The sequence below is a fragment of the Furipterus horrens genome, unplaced genomic scaffold (assembly GCF_987537825.1).
Source record: "Furipterus horrens unplaced genomic scaffold, mFurHor1.1.pri manual_scaffold_1, whole genome shotgun sequence".
NCBI classification, from domain to species: Eukaryota; Metazoa; Chordata; class Mammalia; order Chiroptera; family Furipteridae; genus Furipterus; species Furipterus horrens.
In genome coordinates, this window is record NW_028327171.1 from 175,036,321 (window position 1) to 175,062,632 (window position 26,312).

The window sequence follows — 26,312 nt, forward strand, 5'->3', positions numbered from 1 at the left end:
TTAGTGACCCTCTGGTTATTCTTATGCCCTCCAAATCAGATATAGCACCTCACTAGAAATGAAAGATATGGACCGTTCCGCGCCGCAGCCCGGTGCCCAAGTTTGTGGCTCTCTTTGGGCCACAGCGGGGCAGGCCCTGGGCCCTCTGCGCTCACAGAGGGGTCCGCGCGGTTGGCCGCTCTGCATCCAGGCCCCGACCGTGGTTAGAAAGCGAAGCCTGTGCCTTTCCAGCTTCACTCTTGCAAAGCCCCGGGAGCCCCGAGTCATCCAGCTCTCGGAGGAGGCTGTGAGGTCCTGCGGGAAGCGCATTCAGTAGCGGAGATCCCCCAGCGCCCCCTGCAGCCGCTGGTCGGGGGTAGACGGCACCTAGTCTCGCCTCAGCACCAGGTCCGGGACCCCACCCAGCGGCCCGCGCCCAAGAGCACCGGAGCGACCGCACCTCCCTGCGGCAGAAACCGGGCGGGCGTGGGGTCCTGCGGGCGGGCGGGTGCGCTGCATCCCAGGCGGCCTCCGATTGCTCCGCCCGAGGCCCGACTTCCCCTCCCTCTTTCTGTCCGTCCCTCCCTTCTTCCCTTCCTCCTTCCCTCCTGCCTGCTGGCACTGGACACGCTGAGCCTCTTCTCTTGGGGCCTTCCTCCCCTTGGCCTGCGTCTCATCCCGCACAACTTGGGGACAGTGCCATTTGGAGTTGAATGTTCCCCTCCGAGAGCGCATGGCTGGGGAAGCGAGGCGAGGGCCGGGCCCCCGAAGGGCCGCCGTCCGGGAGGCGGTGATGCTGCTGCTGTGCCTGGGAGTCCCGACCGGGCGCCCCTACAACGTGGACACCGAGAGCGCGCTGCTTTACCAGGGCACCCCCAACACCCTTTTCGGCTACTCGGTGGTGCTGCACAGCCACGGGCCAAACCGATGGTGAGTAGAGTGGGACTCGGGCACTCTCGGCAGGGCAGAGCAGAGAGTGAACGGCGTCTCAGGGACTCCCTGCCCCGTTCAAACTTTCCTGTCTGAGGAGGAGGCAGAAGGGGAGCACTGCGATGTCTCGCTCGCTGGAGATCTGCTCAGGAAACTAGCTTATCTTGGGGTGGCAGCGCCCGGGGTGCGTCTGGCACAAGGCCCTGGAGCTGCGAGTTAGTGGGGGGGGGGGGGTGCACTTGGGTGCGCAGGGTGGTGGGCGGAGGAGGAGGTGAGGGGAGCCGGCCTGATGCCAGCTGCACGTCTGTTGAAACCCGGAGTTCAGTGGGCAGTACAGCTCAAGCCTACCCGCACGTGCACATTTCTCGATTGTAGGCTCGTGGTGGGGGCTCCTACGGCCACCTGGCTCGCCAACGCTTCAGTTGTCAACCCCGGGGCGATTTACAGATGCCGGATCGGAAAGAATCCAAACCGGACTTGTGAACAGCTCCAGCTAGGTGAGTTGGATCTGAGACCAGGAGTGAGTGACCCCCATCCCCCCACTTGTGGACTCCACGGTAGCACAAGTCCTGGAAAAACTCAAGTTGCCTATTACTTCCAGTTTAAAGTGAATGATTTTTCACTCTTAACTCCACACCATCTTCACATAAAAGTGATTCCCCCCTTTCCGGCAGTATTTTACTCCCTTTTGCTTATAGCAGTGATTGCGGTACTCCGACAAAACTCTGACTAAACCATGTAAAGGAAAATTTCTTATAATACTTTCTCCTCTTTCCACCCTCATGTGTAACATACATTTTAAAGCTTCAGCACATTAAGGACAAGACAGAGCTAAACCAAGACTGAAGACTTTTATTTCTTTGACTTACCAGCCTTGTTAAAGAGAAGGGGCAGATCAGGAATAGCAGCTGGAATTGATCCCATATCCTGTGATTTAACCTAAGGGCTTTTTAAAAAAGAAAATAATCAAGCTTTACTTAGAATATGAAATGTAAAAGAAGAGCACAGGAAAGATTGGCATCTCCATTGTTAATGTAATGAAAATGAGGCTTAACATGACTATTAATTTTTCTCTCCAAAAATTCTCATGCTAAATGGATACTCCTATTTGAAGTCATTTCTTAATATCTGTTTTTAGATTTGGAAAATATGTTCTGAAGGGAGAGGGGAGAAAATTCATGTTTCAAAACCAAAAGCAAATTTGCTTTGCAGAGACACCATGGGGCCAGAGGTTGGGCGGGTGTAGGGAAGAACCAATATTAATTCAGACCTATCTTGTTCCAAACACTGGTAGGCACTGCTGTATGTGTTGCTTAATTTTTTCCCCCCTGAGTCATAGGTGGCATTGTTCCTACTTAACACATGGGGACTCTGTGACCTAAAGGGTTGCAAGTACTTCTTCTAAAGGTTACTCAGCTAGTGAGTGGACGATGGAATACCCAAGTCAAAGTCAGGTCCAAAGTTCAAACCCTGTCCTTTCATGTATGCATCTTCAATGCAAATGAAATTAAATGAAGAGTCCAATATGTCATCTGCTGAGCTGATGAGTCATCTGTAAGTGGTGAATAAAAGGTTACAATTGGTACCTTTTTCATATTTATTTTTGTTAATAAACTTTTGAGATAAGCTAGTTACTCTGCCTTTAACCCCTTTTTATAGTAGTCTTTGCTTTTTCTCAAACTGGGATGCTGGCTCCCTTCATTTAGAATGAATTCAAATAGAGGTGCATATAATGGGATTTTCATTTTTAATTCAGAGAGCATCCATAAAAGTCTAGTAATTGTCTGTAGCATGAAGAATAAGCCCCAGCTTCTCATTAAGCCTCTTCCATCCCAAAAGGCAGGCCAGGAAAACATAACACGTTCATAGACCTATCCATTTGGAATTATTCTGCAAAACATAATTTTCATTGCATGAGGGAGTCATGGGATAATAATTAGAAGGTAGAGCAGGCAACCTTGATCTGCCAAAGGATCTTGACAAGGCCTCAGGGAGAGAAAATTTCATTTCTGTTGTCCTGTAGTTGTTTCCTGATTCACGACATTATAGCTACTGCTATCTAGCACCTAATTCCTGTCTGGAAGGGCACTGAGTCTATTTCTAGATGTCTGTATTTTAACTGGAAGGATGTCATAGCCTTATATAAAATTTCAGATAATAATGCCTGTCAAAATTAAAGGTAGACCTAAACACTTTGGACATGTGGCACATAGGGATCAACTACAGGGGATCAACTACAGAAATATCCTCAGAGAAAGAGCACATGGTAAATGTACAACAGACACAAATTAAGTAAAGATTTATTGGATAGATGGATAATACAAGCAAAGTGAAACTTTGATTGTCATTAACCTGACTGGTGAATAATAGAAGTAATTAGAAATGACAAGCCAAAGGGATGTTTTTACAATAACAAAAGGTATCCACTGAGATAAAAGGCAAAAAGAAAGACAAGATTTCTATTCGGTCACTGGTTGGAACACTAATAGCTGTAGTAATAGCTTTAAATATTTGAAAAAGAATTGACTGAAGTTATTTTTCATGCAATGTTTTAAACAATATATCTTCTCTTCCTTTTATAAAGGAATTGTGTATTTTCTCTTTACCCTCTTCTCAGGTAAAGTGGAGGTAAATGATGATGGAAGGGGACTCGACTTGGGGTGGTGAACTACACAATGCAATATACAGATGATGTATTATAGAACTTTACACCTGAAACCTATGTAATTTTATTAGCCAATGTCACCCCAATGTATTCAATAAAAATTTAAAAAAGATAAAAAGTTAAATGTACAAATTAAAAGATAACAGTTAAAACAGAGCATAATGAAAACATTTTCTTGTGGGCCAAATCAAAAAATCTTATCATAATTAAAGATTAAACTATGCTTGCCATATCAGTAAGGTATTTCCTTTCACTTGGAATGGCTTAACTTACTACCAAGGACATGAAGTTGAAAGATCTCTTAAAATGGTGCCCATCTCCTGCACAATTCAAAATACTATCCACATCAACTAGTCTTAGGTCTCAGAATTTCAGGTCAAAGTTTGATTCAGACAGACAACTTCTATAAAAGAGTTCAATACCCCACCCTCCCTATGCTTTCCCCCACCTTTGTAGATAATGTAAAATAATGTGGTATATTTACTGTAGCCATAATCCAAAGTGAGCAGCAAATGCCCATTTATCTAGAATGTTCAGGGTGTCAGATGTGAAGAGTAAGATACCCTTTAGGTGAAGTGAATTGACTGTAGAAGAGGTACTCTTCTTCCTGTGTGCAGACAGACATCCTCCGCCTTCCTGCCTGCCTCCTCTCACTCTATTGGTACTTCCTTCTATGAACCAAACAGAAAGTAGTCTTCCGCCTGGAGGGTCTGAGCCCAGACTTGTTCATGGAGACATCACATCTGAGGAAGCCCCAGTAATAGCCCCACATCCAGTTGCTTTTCCACTCACAGTCTGCCTCCTTGCTGAGGCTTTTGAAAAAGAAACTTTGATAGCTGGTGGTTGTTAAAATAAGGCATCACAAATAACAACTCCACTACTATAGTGAATCATAGTCCATCCATGGATTACTGATATTCAAAGAATTAGAACATGATACAATTATAAAATTATACTATAAAAATTGTCTTTAATTGGTTATTCAAAAGACATTTCAGATCTTTTATTTGAAGTTGCACCTAATTGCATTACATGCACACACATACTTATTTGGCTGATAGGCTCTAAAGTTACAGTTACACTGCCCAGTACAATAGCCAGTAGCTACCTGTGGCTATCAAGCACATGCAATTCAACTGGTTTACAGTGAGAGGCACTGTACTGTAAGTTACATACTGGATTTCAAAGACAGCACCAAATAATAAGATACAATACAGTATCTCATTTTTTAGATATCAATTACATATTGAAATAGATATTTGAAATTAACAATGATCACATATTTAGTTGATAATATTTTTATGTATTAGGTTAAAATTTCACTTTTTTAAAACTTTTAAAATGCTACTATTGTAAAATTAAACATTTTATATGTGGCATGTATTACATTCCTACTGGACAGCACTGCTCTAAAGAAACATAGTTTCCCTGAATAAATTAACACTGACTTTTTAGCAGGTGCTTTCCCAATGTCTCTGCATAAATGAATAGGACTTTCACTTTTCTTTTGCAGACCAAGTGTTGTACAGTTACTAGACCTTTAAGACCCCTACTTGTGCCTCTCTTTTCTTACTGGAAAGGACAGCAATTTGTCACAAGTAGTCATCATTATCCCCCTTTAGATTTCTTTCTGGAAATTGTATTACCTTAGCCAGCCTCCTGGTTTATATTACATAACCTGTTCCGAAGAGGTTAAGTCAATTAACATCACAGGGTTAAACTCACTCTCACTTCTGCCTGATTTGCAGGAATTATTAGCTTAACATTAAAAGGCAAACCACTCACTGTTGGAACTTCAACTATGTTCTTGATAACTTTTCTATTTCATTTGCACTACTCTTTAAAGTGTAGCTTGTGAAGCTGAGTTGATACAGACTGGTCATTTTGAAAACTCATCCCTGAACATAGGTTGTTGTGGTAATTAAACAGGAAAATCAAGACAGGGCTTCATTAATAAACTGTAATGTTAAGAGAATTAAGTTCCCTGGTTTCCAGCAATTTCCTAAACTCCATCTGAAAGAATGGTTGCCACCTAACTTGAGAAATGAGGTTTTCTAAATGCATTCTATTTTTTGCCTTAAGTTTAATAGATTACTAAGTAATATTCCTAGTGATTTAAAAATATCTCCTCTTAGGAACAGTTCTGGGGTCAGATGTGGTACTCCATTGCACCTGTGGGTCATTTATGCAGTCATTTATTGAGAGATGATGAAGGGCCAGAACTTGGACAAACAAAAAGAAACAAGGTCCTTGCCGCAGAATTTACAGTCCATTAGGTTACTGTAGAGAAGTGTGGTGAGGAGATCTCATTGAGTTGGGATAATAGGGTGACATCTTCCTGAGGAATTGCTGTTCAAGTGGGGACCTAAATAAAAATCAAGTGTGAGTTAGAGGAAGAGGTTGTGGGGAAGGGGCCAGACAGCAAACAGTACACATGAAGACCCTGAGGTCTTGAGATCATGGCATCTTTGAACTGAAAGAAACACACACGCAGCTGGACTGTGGAAGTTGCAGTGGACTGTAGGTAGAAGAGGTAATTTTGGTACAACTTCCTATACTCCCTTGTGGATTATGAATTTGACCTAAGGTGATTGAAACTGGGGAGTGACACATTTAGATTGGAGTTTTAGATACTTCTGGTTGTAAGGTAGTGAATGCTTTGGAGGAAATGGGTCAAGATGATGGCAGTAAAAATGGAGAAAATTGGAGATTCTACAGTTATATGAAAGATAGATTCATCAGGATGTGATAAGAGAGAGATAAAAAAAAAGTTTTCTTTTTCTTTGCCCCCTGGGACATAATTTATTTTTAAGTTAATGTAAAACAATACACTACCATACAGAAGAAGGTAGGTTTAAAAAAATTCCATAGTTGATTCTGATATGTGACTTCTAACCCAATCTCCTTCATTTGTGAATTATTAATACTGTATAAGGAAAGTATGCTTTAACTTTTAACTATTTAGAGAAGAAGTTTTCAAAGATGTTACTTAAGATTTTGACTTGGGCTGTTGTATGGATGATGTTGCTAGGTCCTGTGAGACATAGAAGTGAATATTTAGTAATCGATTGGAGGTATGGGTTGGGTGGGCAGGAGAGGCCTGCACCTGTAATTCAGAGTTAAAGGTAGTTGACATAGAGATGGTAATCCAAGCCCAGGAGTGAATGAGTTTAATCTTGGAAATCTCTCTATGCTGAAAAGATTAGAGGGCCTGGGTTAGATCCCAGGGGGTACTACAGTCTGATAAGAGGCTAGAATAATGCTGCTCAACTCTGCCTGCTGTCTAGGCTCTTCTGCAGAACTTTAAGAATGCCAGTGTTTATCCCCCCAAATTTCTGGGGATGAGTCTAGATAGGTGTGATACTGTGTTTTATAAAAGAAATATCAATTTGGTCTTTGTCTTTTTTTCTGGCACAGAGCTCCTAAAACCCTTAGAATTTCCTGAGGGATAAGAGAGACAAAGATATCTTTGGTTGCTTTAATGAGGTGGTTTTTGGACCCCACTTAAGGATGGGGGCTGGTTACTAGTGGAAAACACAGGCGGTTAGAGGGTGTGGACTTTTCTGTCCTGTCCCCAGGAACTCCACACAATGAGGAAAGAGGCTGGAGGCTGAATCAATCTCCAGCCACCAACATTTTAATCAAGCATGTCTATGTGATAAAGCCTCTATAGAAAATCAAAAGGACAGGGTTTTGAGTTTCCAAGCTGATGAACATGTGATGATTCCAGGAGAGCTGCACACTCAGAGAGGGAGGGCATGGACGCTCTGTGTCCTTTCCCCATGCCTTGCCCTGTGCATCTAGTCCACCTGGCTATTCCTGAGTTACATCCTTTTATAATAAACTGATATTGTAGTAAGTAAAATGCTTCTCTGAGTTCTGTGAGCCAATCTAGCAAATTAATCAAACCCAAGGAAAAGGTAGTTAGAACCTCATAGCCCGTTGGTCAGAAGCACATGACAACCTGGATTTGTGACTGGCATTTGAAGTGTGTAGTTGTAGGACTGAGTTCTTAACCTGTAGGATCTGATGCGATTTCCAAGAAGATAGTGTCAGAATTGAGCTGAATGTAGGACACCCAGTCAGTGCTGGAGATCTGTGGTGTAGAGCCCCTCCCCTCCAAAACACACATTGGAATTGAGTGCAGAATTCTTTATAGGGCATCAGGATTCTCCACAGGCCCCCAAATGGTACCAATGTTCATCCATGATTAAGAACCACTGTGGAAGAGAAGAGAAGCCTGAAAAAAAAATGACTGGAAATAAGAAGGCAAAGGAGTGGCAAGGGAATCAGCTGATGTGGAATTATAGAAGCCTAAGGAGGAGAGATTTTGAGAAGAGCAAGTAGTTGATGGCGTCAAGCAAGGTCAAGCAAGGTAAGCACTTAGAAGGTGTCATTGGATTTAGAGAGAATCAGTTCATTAGTAGCCTTGGTAGGACTGGTTTTTGTGGTGAAGCCAGATTAGAAGGTTGAGAAGAGTGAGGAAATATTGGCAGCAAGTCTCAACAACTCCTGTCAATTACGTTAGGCACTGGGAATAGAAAGTTGGATGAGACATGGTTGAAGCCCTCAAAGAACTCAGCTGAGATGATAGGAGAGACAGGTGAATAGATAATGATGAGAAAATGTCATAAGTGTGATTTTGGTGCGAGGTTGGGGAAGAAGTTGTTTGAATAATGAGAGGTTGTTTCCTGGAAGAGCAGACCCCTGCGTAGTTGAGTGAGTTCTCACCAGTTTTGATGAGCACCTAGTAAAAACTCAATAAATGTGGAATGGATGGATACATTTCTTCAACTGGGTAGGATCCTCTGCGACACACTTCAGAGTCACTGCAGGCGGTATAGGCAGCCTTGGGTTCCAAAGTGTCCGATTTTTGCACTTGACAATCTAAACAGTAATGCCCACTCCTGAGATAGGGAACTTTGAACTGACCATCTTTAAAAACAGGGATTTTTTATTTTAAAAGTAGCTGGAAACATGATATTGAAACATGGAAGTGGTCTTACAAGTGACAGGACTGGACTCAATAATTCAGTGTGTTTATTCTGAGGCTCTCAGTTTACCTCCACAATTTTTTTTAAAGGAAATCTTTTTAATGTAAATTATATGAAATTCTGTAATTTCCAATGGCTATTTTCAGAATGAGTAAGCATGTAGACATAGTTGTCAAACCTATTCTATGGGAAGTAATGAGTGAAGCAGATTACAGCCTATGTAGAAGACTCTTTCTGTGTATACCCTCTGTTTGTGAAATCTTTGTATGTCTGCCTCACCCTGATACCATTCTTTGTTTTCTTGTGAAAGCTGTCTAGTATTCATTAGACTTTGTTTGCAATCATTGTCCCTGACATGTTTTATCTCATCCTTTACTCTTTAGAGAGAGGGGTGTCCTCTGATACTTGTAATTGCTCATCTCAGTCTGATCCTCCATCACTACAGGACAATGCCATACACCTTCTGACCAAATGTTACTTCTCATACATATTTTTAAACTTTGCTGTCTTCCCAACATCCTCTGTCCTACCCAAAACCAAGCACAGAACCTCAATATTGACCACCTGACATGAAGTGAGAGCAAATTTCCCTGGAGTTTTTTTCTGTTTACATTTTTGTGGTTTCTTATTTCAAAGACACTCAACATGGTATTCATACATTAGTGATAGGTAATTTTTCAAATGAATCCTTAAGACCAACAGATTAACTGGAAATAATGGAAATAGAGAATTTTCTTTTCTTATTTTTTAACATTGGGAATTAATGTTATTATCTTCGTAGGCTTATTATAGAAATAAAATTAGTATAGGATTATTAAGAGTCAATATTTGGATTCTTTTCCTGCTTAGTAGGGAAAAGTATTAATAGCAGATCATTGTAAGGTAATATAGATGGTGATTGACAGTGTGGGTTTGAATTCTCTCTTCCTCCCTAATCAGGGATCTGATTTGGGGCAAGATGCTTAATCTCACTTTGTTTCAGATTGTCTATCTGTAAAATTGTGATAATGATAATAACCCTTTGAGTGCTATGCATAATTTGAAATTTGGATCAATGTGAGAAAAAGTTATATCCATATATAACCTGAGGTACAAAAAAAGAGAACAAAACATAAAATACAAATTATTCCATTGTTATTTACATTTATAGCCATTGAAAAAAGTCGCTGGGAGCAACACTGGCACTTTTGGGAAAATTTGTCAGCGTCGCCCACAGCGACGTTGGCACTCAAAGGGATGACACCAACTCACAGGGATGGAATGAAAACTAAATGACTTAATATATATGTTTACATGTATTAAAAATATGATTGGTACATAGGAAACATAATAAATATTAGTAATTGTAAGACAATGGTCTCTCTTTAAATTATGTTCACCAAATATATCAGTTGTGGCACATTTTTTCTGCTCTAGTCAGTGAAAAAGTTTTGTAGGTTTTCTGCAGAAATTTTAAAATGTTTGGGCCGAAGATACCTGGAAGAGCCTTTGAACCTAGAAACGAGCCCACAGGCGACCTGGGGTTCTCGAGTTCTGAGGCGAAGCAGTTATAAAATGGCAGCACTAAAACCTGGCACCACTCCTCTGTGTTGAACTCCTTTACTGAATACAGTAAAGTAAATAAAATAAAATTATAAAGTTAAAAAAGCATATAAAATGAAATGAAAAGAGAGGACTGAAATAGCAAGCTTTTCCAGGCCTATGATTATACGAGCTGTTCCTCACATAAATCGAGCATGATTATTAGTCATTATCAGATTTTGACTAGGAAATCTGACGACATGACATTTCAATACCCATTTTCCCCAGAAAGAAAATACTTTGAGAATCGTTTCTAATTTTGTTGTTTATTTTGATAGTTTGACTCTTGTTTCCCACTAGACAAGCTGGAGGCTGTGGTTTGGAAGTTTAGTGCTCTCATGTCCCATTTCACCTTTAAAACTTGGGTATTTTACTCTTTACTACTCAAAATTATTGTTATTACTATTGAATTGATAAACATTACTGTTATCTTTTAAAAACATCACCATGTTTTATTAGATGCATGGGTAAATAGTTTAATATAATAAACATAATATATTAAGTTTAATAGTTTTGAGGGTTTGATTTAAAAAAAAAATAAAAGAAGGGGCCAGTTGGCTTAAAGAGCTGAAGTCTGCTGATCAAATCCCTCATCACTGTGAGCTCCCTCTGCTGGTGTAACCAAAGCAACATTATGCGGAGAGAAGCATTTGCCATTTAATGAACACCTACTAGTTGCCAGGCAGTCTTGGAACAGCCATAGATTTTCTGTAAGCTTCATAACCCTGCAGTGGTAGGTCTTATAATCTTGTCATACTTGAATTTATCTTTTCACCTTTGATCCCACATGGTTCTCTAATATTCTTAATTTAGGCAGAGAAATTAATTGTATAATTATTTTCACTCAGTAATTATTATTTCTACAAATAAAGATCTTGAATGAATGACTCTTTATAACATAGACTAGAACAAGAGTTATTCTTTTTTTCAGGATTATTTAAGAAAAAGAGTGGCAGAGTTTGAAACATATCAGGCTTTTCTTTCAATGGAATAGCCTTTTCAACTTTAAAAAAGTAATTGGTGGAAGTAAGGGCTTTCACTACTCTTGTGAAACTTGAAATTACATCACATGTTTTGAAAGCTGAGATAAATATATATATTGTTTTAGTAACTGGAAAGCCAGACTGAGCGCCCAATCAAATGTCTCAGGTGATGGGGAAGTCCCAACACAGTCCACAGGCAGATCAACCAAATTTGTCATTAAATCCAGAAGTCCCAGGCACCCCACCCATAGGGTATTTCACTCAAGCTGTCAACAAATTATAGAAAGAAGAACTGGGAGTCTGATTTTTCCTTTTGGTCTTTCTTCAGTGGAAATGCCAGGGCACTGGGAACTGATGTAACTTGAGGAAAGGGCAGGGCAAGATAAAGACATTTTTCTTGAACACTAAAGAGTTGACCGTACAGCCTGTGGGCAGATTTATGATATTTTACACATTTTCTGATAAAAAAAAAAGTTGAGAAAGTGATGGATTTCAACTAATTCATACATTTGAAATATTTGTAGACTTCTATTTTCTATATTTACTATAGAGTAGTGGAAAGTAATTGATCTTCTGTTTCTGACAAGTGTTTGATTCTAATCTTTTCCGTTTACCAGCCCATGGATTTGGCAAGTTACTTTATTTCCTTAAGACTCAATTTTCTCATCTGGAAAATGGGATTGATAAAATAGTCTCTTGCTGCTGCTGTGAGAATTAAGTGAGTTAATGTCTATGATAAGACCTGACAACAGCAATGTGCCACTAATATTTTATGGAGGAGGACATGTGCAATGACATGTACAGTGTAATCATATGCTTAGATTAATCCTTAAAAAGTAATAATAGTAACATCAACTAATACTTGTTTGCTTTCTCTGCTAGGCTCTGGCCCAAGAGCTTCACACATATCTCATTTACTCCCCATAATCCCCGCACAAAGTCTCAGATAGGCACCTTCTATGGGCCGCAGCTGACTCTCAGTTTTAAATAGTCCTACTCACATATCCATCACACTTTGTAAAGACCTTCAAACCTGCAAACATTGTTTTTCTTCAGGCCATCTGTTATTATCTTAAAACTTAAGGCAGTATTTTGGAAGAGAAGGAAGAATAGTAATGAAGTATGAGGATCTCTCCAAAGCTTAGATTCTTGAGATTTTGGTGAATTTTTTGAGGTAATGCAGTGATTTTCAACCAGTGTACCACACCTTAGATTGCCAATTTTTTTTTTAAATGACAAAAACCAAAACAATAATTGTCAAGTGTGAATAAATCAAAATTATAGCTATTGTTTGTCAGATTAGCAAATATATGTTTTGGTGTGCTGCAGAATTTTAGTAACTAGTTTATATGTGCCATGAGATGAAAAAGGTTGGAAATCACTGCAATAAAATAATAGTAAGTGTAGTAAAGGGGTTTTTTGGTGGTGTAATCTATTTCAGAATTCCTTCCTTCAGTGAATACAGTGGGAATGCCACACTCAACAAAATATCTGCCCTCATGGAGGTGACATTCAAGATTGAATATCTACCCTTGGCACTTAGAACAGACACTAATGAATGACAACAAAAAAAATGGGGTGATAAAAAAACTACGTAATTGGCTTTGTACTAACATCCTTTATATTCATCTGTCAAAATTACTGCTTATCCACATTTATATGCAAGTATGTAAACTGATACAAAATCAGTAGATGGAAATAAAAAACTGAAGTAGTAAGCATGCATACATTTTCTTTCTTAAATAAAAAACAAAAAAGAGAAAGATGGGTTTCAGTTTTTAGAATAAGGAGTATGGTTTTTATACAGCTTTGTATTTTAATGCCTACTGGGAAAATGCACTCAACTGTGCTAAGAGTTAGTCATTCTAGTTGTATAAAAGCATGGAAGACGATCACATGATAATTTCTGCTGACCTCTTTTATTTTAAACCATGTAAAGTACTTTTTCAATTATGAAACTGCTTTTATTTACTAAGAGTTTAGATTATAATATATGAACTAAGTTGAAAATCAGATTATAAATCATTTCAGCAAGACAATTAGATAAAATATAAAGATAATCTGAGTTTATTTATGATGTCTTGTCAGGGAAATCCATGAGAATTACCTTTCTCATGACAGTTTTAATAATAATAATTTCTAGCCAAATTAGAAATACTGGATTTCCACATGAAGAAAATTTGCTTAACATTTGATATCCTATTTCAGTATCTAGCTGAACCTAAGGCGGACAAAAAGGTATCATTGTTATTTTCCAGAGGAAGTAATTTCTTTTCCAATGTGCTATAATACAGGAGAAGGAATAACCATTTACATTGCAGAACACTTGCTCACAAGCCCAACGGCACAAGACAACTGCCCACGGGGGAGCTTTTCAGACATTTCTGATGCCTGGGTCTCAGCTGGGACAAATCACATCTGAGCCTCTGGGAACGGGAACCAGGTAGCAGCATTCGTTTAGAACTCTCCCCAGGTGATGCTGATGTCCAGTCAAGGCCAAAACCACATGATGAAGGAGAGGACTTAGGAGCAAGCAAGGTTAAAGAAAAGCTCTGGAGAAGGTCTTATTTCTCTGCCAAGATTATGGAGGCATTACAGAAGAAAATGGTAAAAAAAAAAAAAAAGTTCCTGTGAATTAAGAAAAGACCCAGAGTGGTAGTGGGGACTTGGAGCTGATCTGTCTTGTTACCAATGCTGAAACTGTTGGCGTGGCTGGCAGAAGGTGTGTCAGGAAGAAAAGGAGAAACCTGTGTGATGTGAGTCTGTGTGTTTGTTCATTTATTAGAATTAGTTTTATTACTTATGTGGAAGGATTATTGTTTTATGACTTTGTTGTTTTGTGAATTTCCTTTTTGCCTGTGTGTTTTCCTTTTTTACCCATATTTCAAATTAAGATACAAAATGCAAATAGGAGATACTTTGTCAAACCAAACCCGAGTTGAAGTTTTGAATTTATTTATTTATTTATTGATCTTCCATTTTTAGTGCACATTTCCAGACAATGTGTTGGGGGTGGGCTAATAATGAACAAGACGTAATACTGGTCAAAATGAATTAGACTGTTATTTACTAAGCCTTTAGACAGGATAGTTGTGAATAAATAATGTACTTGTATTAGTCAGGGTTCACCAGAAGAACAGAACCAATGGGGCAGGTAGATAGATTCATCCGTCTGTCCTAACTGTGAGGAGATTTACAACTGGTTCCCTCCCTTATGGAGGCCAAGAAAGTCCTGTGATCTGCCATCTGCAAGCTGAGGAAGCCTGAGAGCCGGTGTAATTCCTGCCAAAGGGCTGAGAAGTGCAGGCCGGGGCACGAGGGAGTCGGCGAATAAGTCCCAAAGACCTGAGTGATGTTTGAGGGAAGTGAGTAGTTTGGTTTGGTGTGTTGGAACCTAAGTGTGAGATTCTGAGCAGAGGTGACATTGGGATGTCACTGGCTGGAGCTAACATGAAAACAGAGGTTACAGCATGGAATCATCTGTTTCTCCAGAAAATAGTTTAACCACACACGCGTTTCTCTAGTCTTCATTTTAAATTTTACAAAGACTCAGCCAAGAAAGAGACAAAAATAATTCACTATTTTTGCACAAAAAACGTTTTGGCCATTTTTCTGAAGCAATTTACATGGTATTGTGTGATTCTAAACTATTGTATGTTTACTATTTTTAAGTTTTTGGATGACATCTCTAGAACAGTAAACTTGTTTCTAAATATTGAGTATAATTATGGTGACAGAAAGTATCCATTATATTACACCACATTTTAATAGTGATATGTTATTTGTGACCTCCTTCGTCTCCTGTGCTTCAATTTTTCTCCTGCTTGGTTGCCTGAGTGACTGTACATTTAGAAGACTTTGGTATTTTCATAGAAGAGATTTCATTGCAGTATCTATTGTGAATAATAGGAACTTCAACTTCAGGGAAACAGAGTCTACCATTTATTATCTATTTTTAACTGGCAATTTTAGTGAAAAGTCAAACTGAAAATTACAGCACAATAAAAGTTAAAATTTCTTGCCATTCTCTTTCTTTTTTCTTTAATTGTGTTGACATCATGTAGCCACAATCACAACCTTGTATGAGACCTTATCTACCCAATGCATACAATGCAATTCTTTTTCTCTCCCTCCTTCCCTGTCCCTCTTCCCTCCCTTTTCCTTTTCATTAGTCTTAACATAAAGACGTTATGTTTCCACCCGGACCATCTTTTACCAAGGGCTGCAGCAAGATTCTCTTTCCATTCCAAATAGACATTGCTGATCAACCCCAGCATTCTTCTTCCAGACCCACTCTTAGTCATCTTGCTTGCAGTCAAGTGCTCCAAGCAGCCTCTACTGATAGGTAGGAGTTGTCACTACTCTACAATTCTGGCCAGAACAATATGATCCACATTCCATCATAACAATGTTTGAGACCATGTGAAGCATCTGGGTGGTCAGGGCTTCACCTGGACCTGCTAAAGCAGAATCTTCAGAGAAGGGGCTATGAAGTTTTCTTCAGTTAAGCTATACTGAGGGTTTTGTTGGTTTTTCTGAATAATATTTTGGAGAACAAACAAGTTTCTACACAAACATCTTCCTATACTCCTTGAAACAAGATCCCTCCTACTCAGGATATTATCTGCTAATAATTTCACTTTTAAAATATTAGCCTTATTGATGTAAGTACACTGAATTTGCCCAGGAAGCTTTATCTAGGGGTCAAGGGGACGGGAGACTGTGCCTGTTTTAGAGAATGGTTCCTACAAATGTATGAAAGCTGGGTACCAGTGACCAGTGTTCAAATGAAATAAACAAACCCAAGTTCCACATTCTTCCAATCAAGTTAATGCAAATATATTTACCTGCCTTTGGAATTAAGCTCAGGTGGAATAGGACTGTCACATGGCAATTGAAGAAGGTGAAATACAAATAGCAAAAAGGAATCTTAAGATATTATATCTTTTTTTAAAAAAAAATATTTTATTTATCCATCTATTTTTAGAGAGAGGGGAAGGGAGGGAGAAAGTGAGGGAGAGAAACATCAACGTGCGGTTGCCTCTTGCGCGCCTCCACCTGGGGACCCGGCCTGCAACCCAGGCATGTGCCCTGACTGGGAATCAAACCAGCGACCCTCTGGTTCGCAGGCCGGCACTCAATCCACTGAGCCACACCAGCCAGGGCATTAAGATATTATATCTTATTCTCCCCTAAAACCACTTAATTGAAATCACTTTAACATAAGAATCCAAGCTATAAAGCAAAGAAGTCACTTTAACAAAAGAAAAAAATTATCACTGTGTAGATTACTTTCTCTTTAGAGTTTAGAAGTATGTACTGTACATATTGCCCATGAGTAATATTTTATTTATGTTTGGTTTTCTGGCTATTCGTGCATTTGCTAAAGTGCCTTTTGAAGTTTTTTATTTACTACTGAAATAATGTGTTTTTTTCAAGTCTGTCTTTTTTCTTTGTTGAGAACAGTCACAATCAACTAACTAAATCATAGGGAAGTTTGTTTTAATGCTACGCGTTATTACCATGCTAATCATACACTGCCGATTTCCACATGCTTAATCGTTGCCTTCCAACTTCAATAAACTGTGATTTCAGTGCTGAAGACCATACTCTTTTATTGTCTTGGATCTTTAATGTCTCAATACAAGAAACAGTTTAAAAAGTGCTCTCATAATGTTGCCAATAATGCTATAAACATTGTCAAAACAAAGGTGTGAGTTCTTTACCGAGCATTATACACTGCCATTGTACGTGCACAGCCTAGGTTGGGTACGCTGGTCTTCTCCCCTCCCAGTTGGTCAGTTATCTCCTATTTCAAGGCCATCCCTTCACAATGCAGTCATGTCTATAAATAAAAATCAACTTGCGAGAAAACAGGTTGGCACTGAGTAACTCACAGTTACTCCCTCATTGTGCACTGACTAAGATGGTGGAGAAGCAGGAGATGAGGGCATGCCACACATGCCTGAAGGAAAGGAACATCGGGGATAAGCAATATGGGTTCATTTTCTCTGTTTGCCTAGAAGAACGTGGTTTTCCAGGTAACTGATGATAACACTGTTTTCAAATGCTATAGGTAGCCCTGGTGGAGAACCTTGTGGAAAGACTTGTTTGGAAGAAAGAGACAATCAGTGGTTGGGGGTCACACTTTCCAGACAACCAGGAGAAAATGGATCCATTGTGGTAGGTTATTGGAATTGGTCCTTTGATAACATCATGAAATCAGATATTCAGGGTGTGACTTTCACATCATTTGGTCTACTTTTATGTTTTATTCAGACTTGTGGGCATAGATGGAAAAATATATTTTATATAAAGAATGAAAATAAGCTTCCCACGGGTGTTTGCTATGGAATGCCCTCTGATTTACGGACGGAACTGAGTAAAAGGATAGCTCCATGTTATCAAGGTAAAATGATTTTGATATTAACTGAATAAAAAAAAACAAATAAATGACTTAATTTTTAAAGAATTATGTTCAATTTTAGATGTACGGTGGGGGCAGGTATACTAAATAGCTTTTTTTTTTTTTTAATTACTCAAATTATCCTTTTCTTTTTTACTCAGTTGCAGTATTCGTTTTTATAATACACTTTGTGTTTTTAGGAAATTTTGTAGTTTAATATGAATAATTCTAGACTCTAGTTGATAATTACCCACTTTTGCATTAAATACATTTTCAATTCAGTATAAGCGAGTCTAATGCTCAACAAATGTAGGACACTTAAAAATCATGAAATTGCAGTGAAAAGTCTGATCATAAAGAAGAAAACAATTTTGGTTTATTGCTTTACCTTAAGCTGCAAAGAGTATTCAAAAGATCCAAGTATAATGGAAACAAATATTTTCCACTTACTATGTCTTTTTTTTTTTTTTTTTTTTTTTGGAATTCATATGTTTGTTTTTTGAAGTATCAAGGGATTGGTATCTTAAGTTTGAAAGGTTTTCCCATAAAAATTCTAGACCATATATAGGTAGCATTAATATATACAGAGCTAGGACATAAATAAACAATTGAATTGGAAGAAGTTCAGAGTGAATGTCAATGCTATATATCTGTAACAGAACAAATTATTAAAATATGTTTTTGCAACACTTAGCATTAAATATATATATACTCTCCAGTTTTCAACTTTTCTAACTAAAAGGATTGCCCCCATCTCTAAAGAATATACATTACAAGACAAAATTTTGATCAAGTAAGCAAATTCACTTACTGATTCTATTAATATTGTGGTATTTCCTCTCTGACATTTGATGTCATGGAGAAGATTGTATCATATATATTCCTGATTTGCCTTTGGATGTCATGAAGACGCAAGGTGAATTTTAAATTCTTAATTGTAGTAAAAGTTAGTCTAGTTTTCTGCATATTTATTATCCTCTTCCTAATGGCTTATGGTTTATGCTTTGAAACATTTTCACAATAGAGTTTTGATTTTTACTCAAATTTTAAGATGGCATAAACATAAGACACCTAAAATTATGGGGAAATTTATAAAAATAGAAAAAATTAAGATTAGGGAAGCTATGAAAAGGAGTGAAAAATCATGATAGAGTATAGTACTTATAAATGACTTAGCAATTTATTTAAATTTTCTAGTTAGCAAAACCAAAGCAAAGAGGTGGTCGTGATTTTTATTTTTATAGAGGTTTATTTAATGTCAGTTTTTCAGGAGAAGCAAGCTTTGTCTTCATAGCTTTGTAATAAGCCTCTCTCTTCATGCAGATCTCTACTCAGGCTGTTATTTCCAGCTGTGTGAAATCTAGGAAGCCTATTTTTTTTCTTGAATTTTTTAATGGAGGAACTATAACTAAAAGAATGCTGTAATGAAATATGTTAAACCTTAGACAACAAGTGATTTCTGGTTGGTGATCACATATACTGGAAAAAATGAAATTTGACTGTGGACTTAGTAGAATTTTAAACGTGGAAAAAATTTTGGCAGTTGTTGAGTCAAATGCCCTCATTTTATAAAGAAGGAAGCTATGATCCAGTGAGATCATGTAATTTTCTCAGAATCTTTCAGCCTTCTTGTAGCAAAAGGGGCCCCAAACTCAGATTTTTATGTTATTTCTGATCACAAATGGCCATATTTGTAAATTAATGTGGGAAATAGTCATTACCTGTGAATGCTTTTTCTTCTCTTTTTCTGTCATTGGTCAAAAACTGGTTGGTGGCAGAGCTAGGAACCGCCATTCAAATATTTTTTCACTTACATCCTGGCCTAGTCTCCGGTCCCTCACCCCAGCATTCAGCCCTAGTGGCAAGGAAAGGGAGAGAGCCTGGGGCAGTTCAATGGCTGCTTGGAGCCATGGAACGGATCCTGGAGAAGCTCCTGCTGGGAGCCAGAGCTGTGGTGCCTGCGGAGCACTCTAGGCAGGCAGGTGCCACTGCAGAGCTTCTCAGGGATGCAGGGGGAGTACTGGCCCCTGCTGGTCCACCGTATTTGCCTTGGTGACCAGCAGCACCCTGGCAAGGATAGGAAGCCTGTTTTAAATGGAAAGCTGGACTTCTGTCTTAGACACTCAACTGACATTTTTTTGAGTGTGTGCTGTATGTTCTCCTCATGAAAAAGAGGCAGGGGTAGGTATCTTTATCATTCTTTGAAAGGAGTATTTTGAAGGTTAATATGAAAGAGATTTGGGTTGTAAATTTTATCAAAGTTACTATTTTAAAAATGAGGTAGTATGAAATACAGACCTTAAATGGTCTATATTTATCGGCATTTATAAGGTAAAATGCAGATTTTGTCTATTTTTAAATGAACTCCTGAAGTCTTATTTTCTACTTCATTTTAGATTATGTGAGAAAATTTGGAGAAAATTTTGCATCATGCCAAGCTGGAATATCTAGTTTTTACACAGAGGTAATACTTCAAAAAATATTTACTGTGAATGTTTACATGTAGAGTTATAATTCTTCTGAAGATTTAGAAGACTGTGTTATTTATTCTTTACAGTAAAATGTTTGCAACATCTGAATAATGTCTCTTAAATTAGAAAGTTCAGTATTATAGCTTAATGTTTACCAGTCAATAGTTCACATATATTTTAAGAAAATATTAATATTAGATGGTTGTGCCCCACAAGATCAACTGAAAGTCTGGACTAAAGAATACTACTTTTATCAAGAATTTAATGTAAATTAAAAGTAGCTATAGTTATTTGTTTTGTTAATTTAGGCTTTGAAAATATCTAAGTATGTTATTTTTACTTGTTGAGGAGGAAAAGAAGTATATGAATTCACACTTCTCATTAAAACTATGAGAATTGAGAGATTCAAGAGCTTAATAACCTCTTAAATCAGATATATTCCCAAACTCTATTATTCTCTTTCTACCTCTCTAGTCACTCTGTGACACCCAGTGAAAGGTCACAGTTGTACTCAACCTCCAAAGTCCCCTGTGTCCTTTAAAAATCAGTTATGAATTTAGGAATTTTTTCTAAATCTATGTAGAAAGTCTACATAAAGCCTTGGGTTAACGTTTTCCATAAATATTACCTGCTCTGTAAAAAAAAAAAAAAAAAAAAGTGAAGTAATGCTTTCTTTACTGTATATTTAAATTGACTTTCAAGCTTAGGATTTAAATTGACTTTTTTTTTTTTTAACTTAAGGGTTGTTGAGGAAATTTAGAAATATGTTAAATAGGTTTAAATGCTGAAAGTTTTCATATTGTACTAGACAACTGTCTGCTCTTTCCAACCTTCCCTCTGTTTTCTTTTTTTAATTCGTATTTATATTCTAATATACCCCAAGTTTCTTTGGACTTACATTTTTTCTAAGCTAACATTGTTAAGGAAACTAGTTAATGACTTTTTGCAAATTGAAATAAATTGTCTACTTTTTACTGTTTGGCAAAACATGATTATCACTGTAATGAGCACTAATGAATTACCCAGATATGATTTACTCTTAATGGAAACCACATTGCTTTTCTCCTGAAAGCTTACTCTAGTGTTCAATGATTCTACCGTTGATTTCTAAGTCCACTGATACATGTGAAGTAAGAGTTTCAGAGTTTCTTCTCCGATTCTACTTTTAGGTGAAAATTCATTAGCTAGCTACTCCTTTTTTTTTTTTTTTTTTTTTTTATGATGCATTTTTAAATTCATAGAATGCTCCGATTTCAGAAATTTATTACAAAATGTATTCTTGTCACTGTTTGCTTAAGATGTATATCTGGCAGATGTTTGGGGTGGTGAGATTAAACTTTTAAATGATGATAAACTGTTTATTTCTTACAGGATTTAATTGTGATGGGAGCTCCAGGATCATCTTATTGGACGGGCTCTCTTTTTGTCTACAATATAGCTACAAATAAATACAAGGCTTTTTTAGACAAAGACAATCAAGTGAAATTTGGAAGTTACTTAGGTACTGTAAAATTGATAAAATCAAATTATAGTCTTTCTTACAGATACTAGTAATTATAAATAAGGGAATTGTATTTTTAAAGGTCAAAATGGCCAGTGGCCATTAAAAAGACAGTTTGTCTGTTTAAGAACATAATCTATGAAGCTTTAGTTAACTTCATATTTTACATATGTAATTACAGTCATCAATAGGTAATTCTTAAATTGGAACTCCTCATTTACTGCAAAGTATTTATTCTTTGCAGTAAAACACTTCGTAAGTTTGTATCTTTATGTAGTCAACTGATTATTATAAAGATAGCATTTCTTGAGTGCTTACCATATCCAAGGAACTTTTGCAAGCACTCTGCATGAATTAAGTCATTTAATTATATAAGGGTAAGTATCATTTCTTAAAGGATTGACAAAGTCAGACTGTCCACAGCATTGTAAACCGGGGGTAGCATGCTGAAGCTTACGGGCCTAAAACCAGCTCATTGACATTTGCCTCCTAAGTTCTTAGAATATTTCCCAGAACTTAACTATTTTTTATCTTCTTATTCTTATCTTTATCCTTATTCTTGTTTAATAAGTTAGCAGTGGAATACTTTATAGTCTATGTTTCAGCAGAAACACAAGATTTCTCTGGCATTGATTCCCCTGTTATAGTAAAAGGAATGCTTTTCCTATAGTTTCTTAGAAAGTAGAGATTTGCTTAAACCATATGTGCTTCAAATGTGAGCAACTTGTACTCAAAAAAAAAAAAAGTATAAGAAAAAGCAGTATTATTTTTCCCCTTAAAGCAGAAGGAATTCATTTTCAGACAGAGGGATTTTATTTACAATTCAGCCTTTACTTGTTTATGGTTGAAGAATATCTTCAAGTGTTATAAAATGTAACTCAGTATTATGCCTTTTATCACATAATAAAATAAAAATATTTTCCCATTTCTGTCATCATTTTTATCACAATAGGAAGATTTTATGGCAAAAGATGTAATTTAGGAAACTTTTTACTTAAAGTTTAAAATGTCATATTTTATCTACTCTAAAATATTGCCATTGTAATTCTAGAAGCTTGAATGTCCTGATACTACAGACTAACAAACCAAATGCAAAGGGGCTATCTTCAATTTCTAGGACTTGAAAATGAAAGCCATATGACCATTTCAAAACACACATATTAATAATTGCTTAAAGCATATAATGAATGACTAATTTTGTGTATTGCTATGATAAATATTCATAAAACTCTAGACATTTTGTATTCAGTCTCATTTAATTCTGAGTGAATTTACGATAATACATATATTGTACCCATTGCAGTCTATTTCACTCATGCTCGTCTCTGTTCTCTTGAAGGATACTCGGTTGGAGCTGGTCATTTCCGGAGTAGGCATACTACCGAGGTAGTTGGAGGAGCCCCCCAACATGAACAGATTGGAAAAGTAAGAACTTTACTTTTATATTAATTTCTTTATAAAGGGTTCAAATACACTGCATGATAAAAGAAACTATTAAAGGAGAAATTGCAAAAACTCTAAAGAATGGGAGTTAGGAATGATGAGATTTGTGCTACGTTTAGTGGTGTCGGTCAAAGTTGTATGGCTTTGAAAACCTTTAGCAGAAAACCTTTAAGGAAAACTACCTAAGTCAGATGAAGCTTTTCTTTCTAATGAGTAAATAGTTTTGCAGGGAACTATCTCAATATGTCGGGAAAATATATTTATTGGTTAATAAGTTTACAGCTAAAATGAAATTGAGGCAGCTACTTATTTTATGGTAAGACTAGAAAGAATAAGGTGTTATTTCTGGTTTTAGTTTTTTTTACATTGTTGTGTGAATGTTACCACATTTTTCTGAGCCTTACTTTGAGAAGTAAGGCAAATAATGCTTTCTGTGCTCCCACAAGATAGTCCCCAAGGAGGTAGTTTTGCAATGAAGGCATGTTAATCTGTACGTGGTTTCCTAAACTTTTGGTATCACTATGAAAAACATTTTTAAAGTTATGTAAAACACTCGCAAGTCATAAAAATTAATGTTTTGATCAAATGAAACAGTTTTTAGTGGGATAGCAGTCTCACCTTTTCTAATTCTTTTTCCAATTGCAGGCGTACATATTCAACATTGGTGAAAAAGAACTAAATATCTTATATGAAATGAAAGGTAAAAAGGTAATATATCTCTACATTTATCACTGAGGGCTTTTGTGAATAATCCTACGTTTTTTCTCAACGATTGGATCTCGTTTGCTTTGGAGCAGCTTGGCTCTTATTTTGGAGCTTCCGTCTGTGCAGTGGACCTCAACGCGGATGGCTTCTCAGACCTGCTCGTGGGGGCGCCTATGCAGAGCGTCATCAGGGAGGAGGGCAGAGTGTTTGTGTACATCAACTCCGGCTCGGTGAGTCCGGTGATCCCCAAACTGGGAGCCCCTTACGGGATTATATGTGGAGCTTGTTCCAGAGTTCTGAGACGATAGGTTTATAAGCTTATTTTACTGGTAAAAGTAAAAATTCTAGTATTGTCCTGATGCTCTAAAAATGAAATGAGCATGGTGGTAAACGGGCATCTGTCCCATATTGATATTCCTGAAGTATGAAGTCAGTTGTTCTAGAGTTTCTCTGTTCAGTTTGTATGTGTTCACTCCAGTAAGTGAAGCTTCCTTCAGTTTTTATTATGACAGAAATCTAATTTGAAAGAATGACTTTTATGTGTCTCAAAATGTGGATTTCTTATTGTAGTGAATGTCGTTATATAATTTAATAATTATAAAATATTACTAGAAGTAGATGATAAAATGAAATTTTCAATTTTTTGATTTGACTATCGGAAACAAGACTTTTAAAATTTGTGCAGTTAATATAGATTACATTCATGATAAGAATATAAAATTGACATAGTTTATTCCAAAGTGGTTATAATAGTAATAGAAATACATAATTACTGTTTATTGTTGAGTTTTCATTATGGGGAATATTTTGGAGTAGAAACAATTCTTGATAGGCCAATTAAAAGAGTTCTGCTTTCCTTCTGACCCTCCACTGTGGACTCAAAGCAGGGAGATGATGAGGACAGTGACTGAGAGAAAAAAAAAAAAAAAGAGTTCTGCTGGCCTTGTCTTGCCAGTTTACCTTCTTGGCATTAACTCAAAGCAAAGGATTGATAGGGCCTTAATGAGCCCTTTCTGGCCTGCCTTTGATTGAAGAGCAAGAATGGGTTTGTGAAAACATCAGTCAGGATTCAATAAAGTAAAATCTGTTTCAAGAAGGTTTTGTAGTCTTATTTAATCAATGACTTCCCACCACGTAATACATTTCTATATTAAGCATCAGGCTGAACTTCTACATTTTAGGAGAAGGCATAGTCTTATAAAATGAGATTCTGTGGGTTCCAGATGTAGAGCAGGAAAGCTATTTATGCACTGGAATTTTCTAGATTGTGTTTAAATCTCAACTTAATACTAAAAGCATATTATCTACAAAGTAATCATGCCACACTAATGTGATACCAGGTATTATTACTTTTCCTTGCAGAGATAATTTTATATTTCCCTACTCATAAATGCTCTTCCTTATACTAGCTACATCTTCATTCTGCATACTTCCCTTTCAACTAAACTTTTTGAGAGTAGTTAAAACAATAGCATATATACCTAAAATAAGGCAATATAGGGCCTTTTTCCCCCCTTTGAAATAGTAGTCAATCTCAATATGAAAAACAAATAAAAGTGGAGCTCCTTTGCTTAAAGGAGAGGAGTCCTACCCACAAGTCTTCTCTGTTCTTTCCTCACTCCTATCCTGAGGCACCACTGTTGAGCACTGTGGTTAATTTCATAATTTATTTCAGCTTTTAAAACCTGCTCTAGCATAGACTATTCCTCCTTTGTTCCCTCCTAACTTCCTTTTTTATACCTCTCTAGAAAGGCAGTAAGCACTACCATAAAGGCATTATATTACATACTTAATAGTTTGGTTTGCTAATATCTACTGGAATGTAAGTGCATGGGGAAAGGAATCAGCTGTCTTGTTTACTGCTGTTTCCTCAAGGCCTGAAAGAGTCCTGGACAAGGTGCTCAGTAATTGTTTTGGAATGATCTCAAAAAAGAGTGATACTTGAATGAATATGGCTTCTACCTACTTCTACTAAAGTAGCTCTCAGGGGTCCCCAACAAATTCTTGGTCACTATTCTCTATGGCTAGAGAACACTTGAAGAGTGATTATCACTTGGAAACTCTCCCCTGGAACTTCAGTGCCATTGAGTTTTCTTATGTCTGCACCTTCTCATTCTTGTTGGAATCTCTTCTGTCTTTTGCTCTTTAAATCAGTCATTTCTCTGGGATCAAAATAAGTATAGGAATTTTTTTGTTGGAAAATAAAAGGTGAAGGCCACTTGCCAAGGGGAATAATATGTTTGTGCTTAAGGAGTGATGAGTAGACTTATTTGAGAAGAGGAAAAGGGTCTACGATGAATAATTAGTGTATGGATTTTTTTTTTTTTTTTTTTTTTTTTGATGAGGGAAGGACATGATCAAAGTTTAGAATCTGGTAGCTGTTACTGCAACATTATTGAATGTCTTATTGTGATAACTTATATTCTTACTTCAGAGTTAGCAGTTGACCAGTCCATGTTCCATTACTGTTGGTAAAAATTTCCAGAGTTCAGCATCAGGAATAATACTCTTCAACTCAGAAACCTTAAGCAGCTTCCTATTGTCCTCTAAATTGAGAGTCAATTTCCCCCAGTGTTCACAGCCCCACCCCACAAGGCTCCAATCTGAATTTTTTGATCTCACTCATTATACATACTGTTCATTATAGCCACATT

At 37.3% G+C, this 26,312-nt stretch overlaps 1 protein-coding gene and 1 non-coding gene across 2 annotated transcripts in view; both read left to right on the forward strand.

Moving 5' to 3' along the window:
- Window positions 1-399: 399 nt before the first annotated feature.
- Window positions 400-26,312, forward strand: part of ITGA4 (integrin subunit alpha 4) — an 86,113-nt gene continuing 60,200 nt past the window's right edge. Inside the window, exons 1-9 of the mRNA XM_090281305.1 lie at window positions 400-909; window positions 1,285-1,406; window positions 17,209-17,315; window positions 17,412-17,541; window positions 19,935-20,002; window positions 21,381-21,510; window positions 22,850-22,935; window positions 23,599-23,661; window positions 23,751-23,888. Of these exons, the coding sequence (XP_090137431.1) occupies window positions 713-909; window positions 1,285-1,406; window positions 17,209-17,315; window positions 17,412-17,541; window positions 19,935-20,002; window positions 21,381-21,510; window positions 22,850-22,935; window positions 23,599-23,661; window positions 23,751-23,888 (1,041 nt within the window). The 5' untranslated portion in view covers window positions 400-712. The remainder of the gene's footprint in view (window positions 910-1,284; window positions 1,407-17,208; window positions 17,316-17,411; window positions 17,542-19,934; window positions 20,003-21,380; window positions 21,511-22,849; window positions 22,936-23,598; window positions 23,662-23,750; window positions 23,889-26,312) is intronic.
- Window positions 24,482-24,573, forward strand: LOC150022324 (small nucleolar RNA SNORD62). Its single transcript, XR_016513618.1, has one exon. It is a non-coding gene; the product is annotated as a small nucleolar RNA SNORD62 (small nucleolar RNA).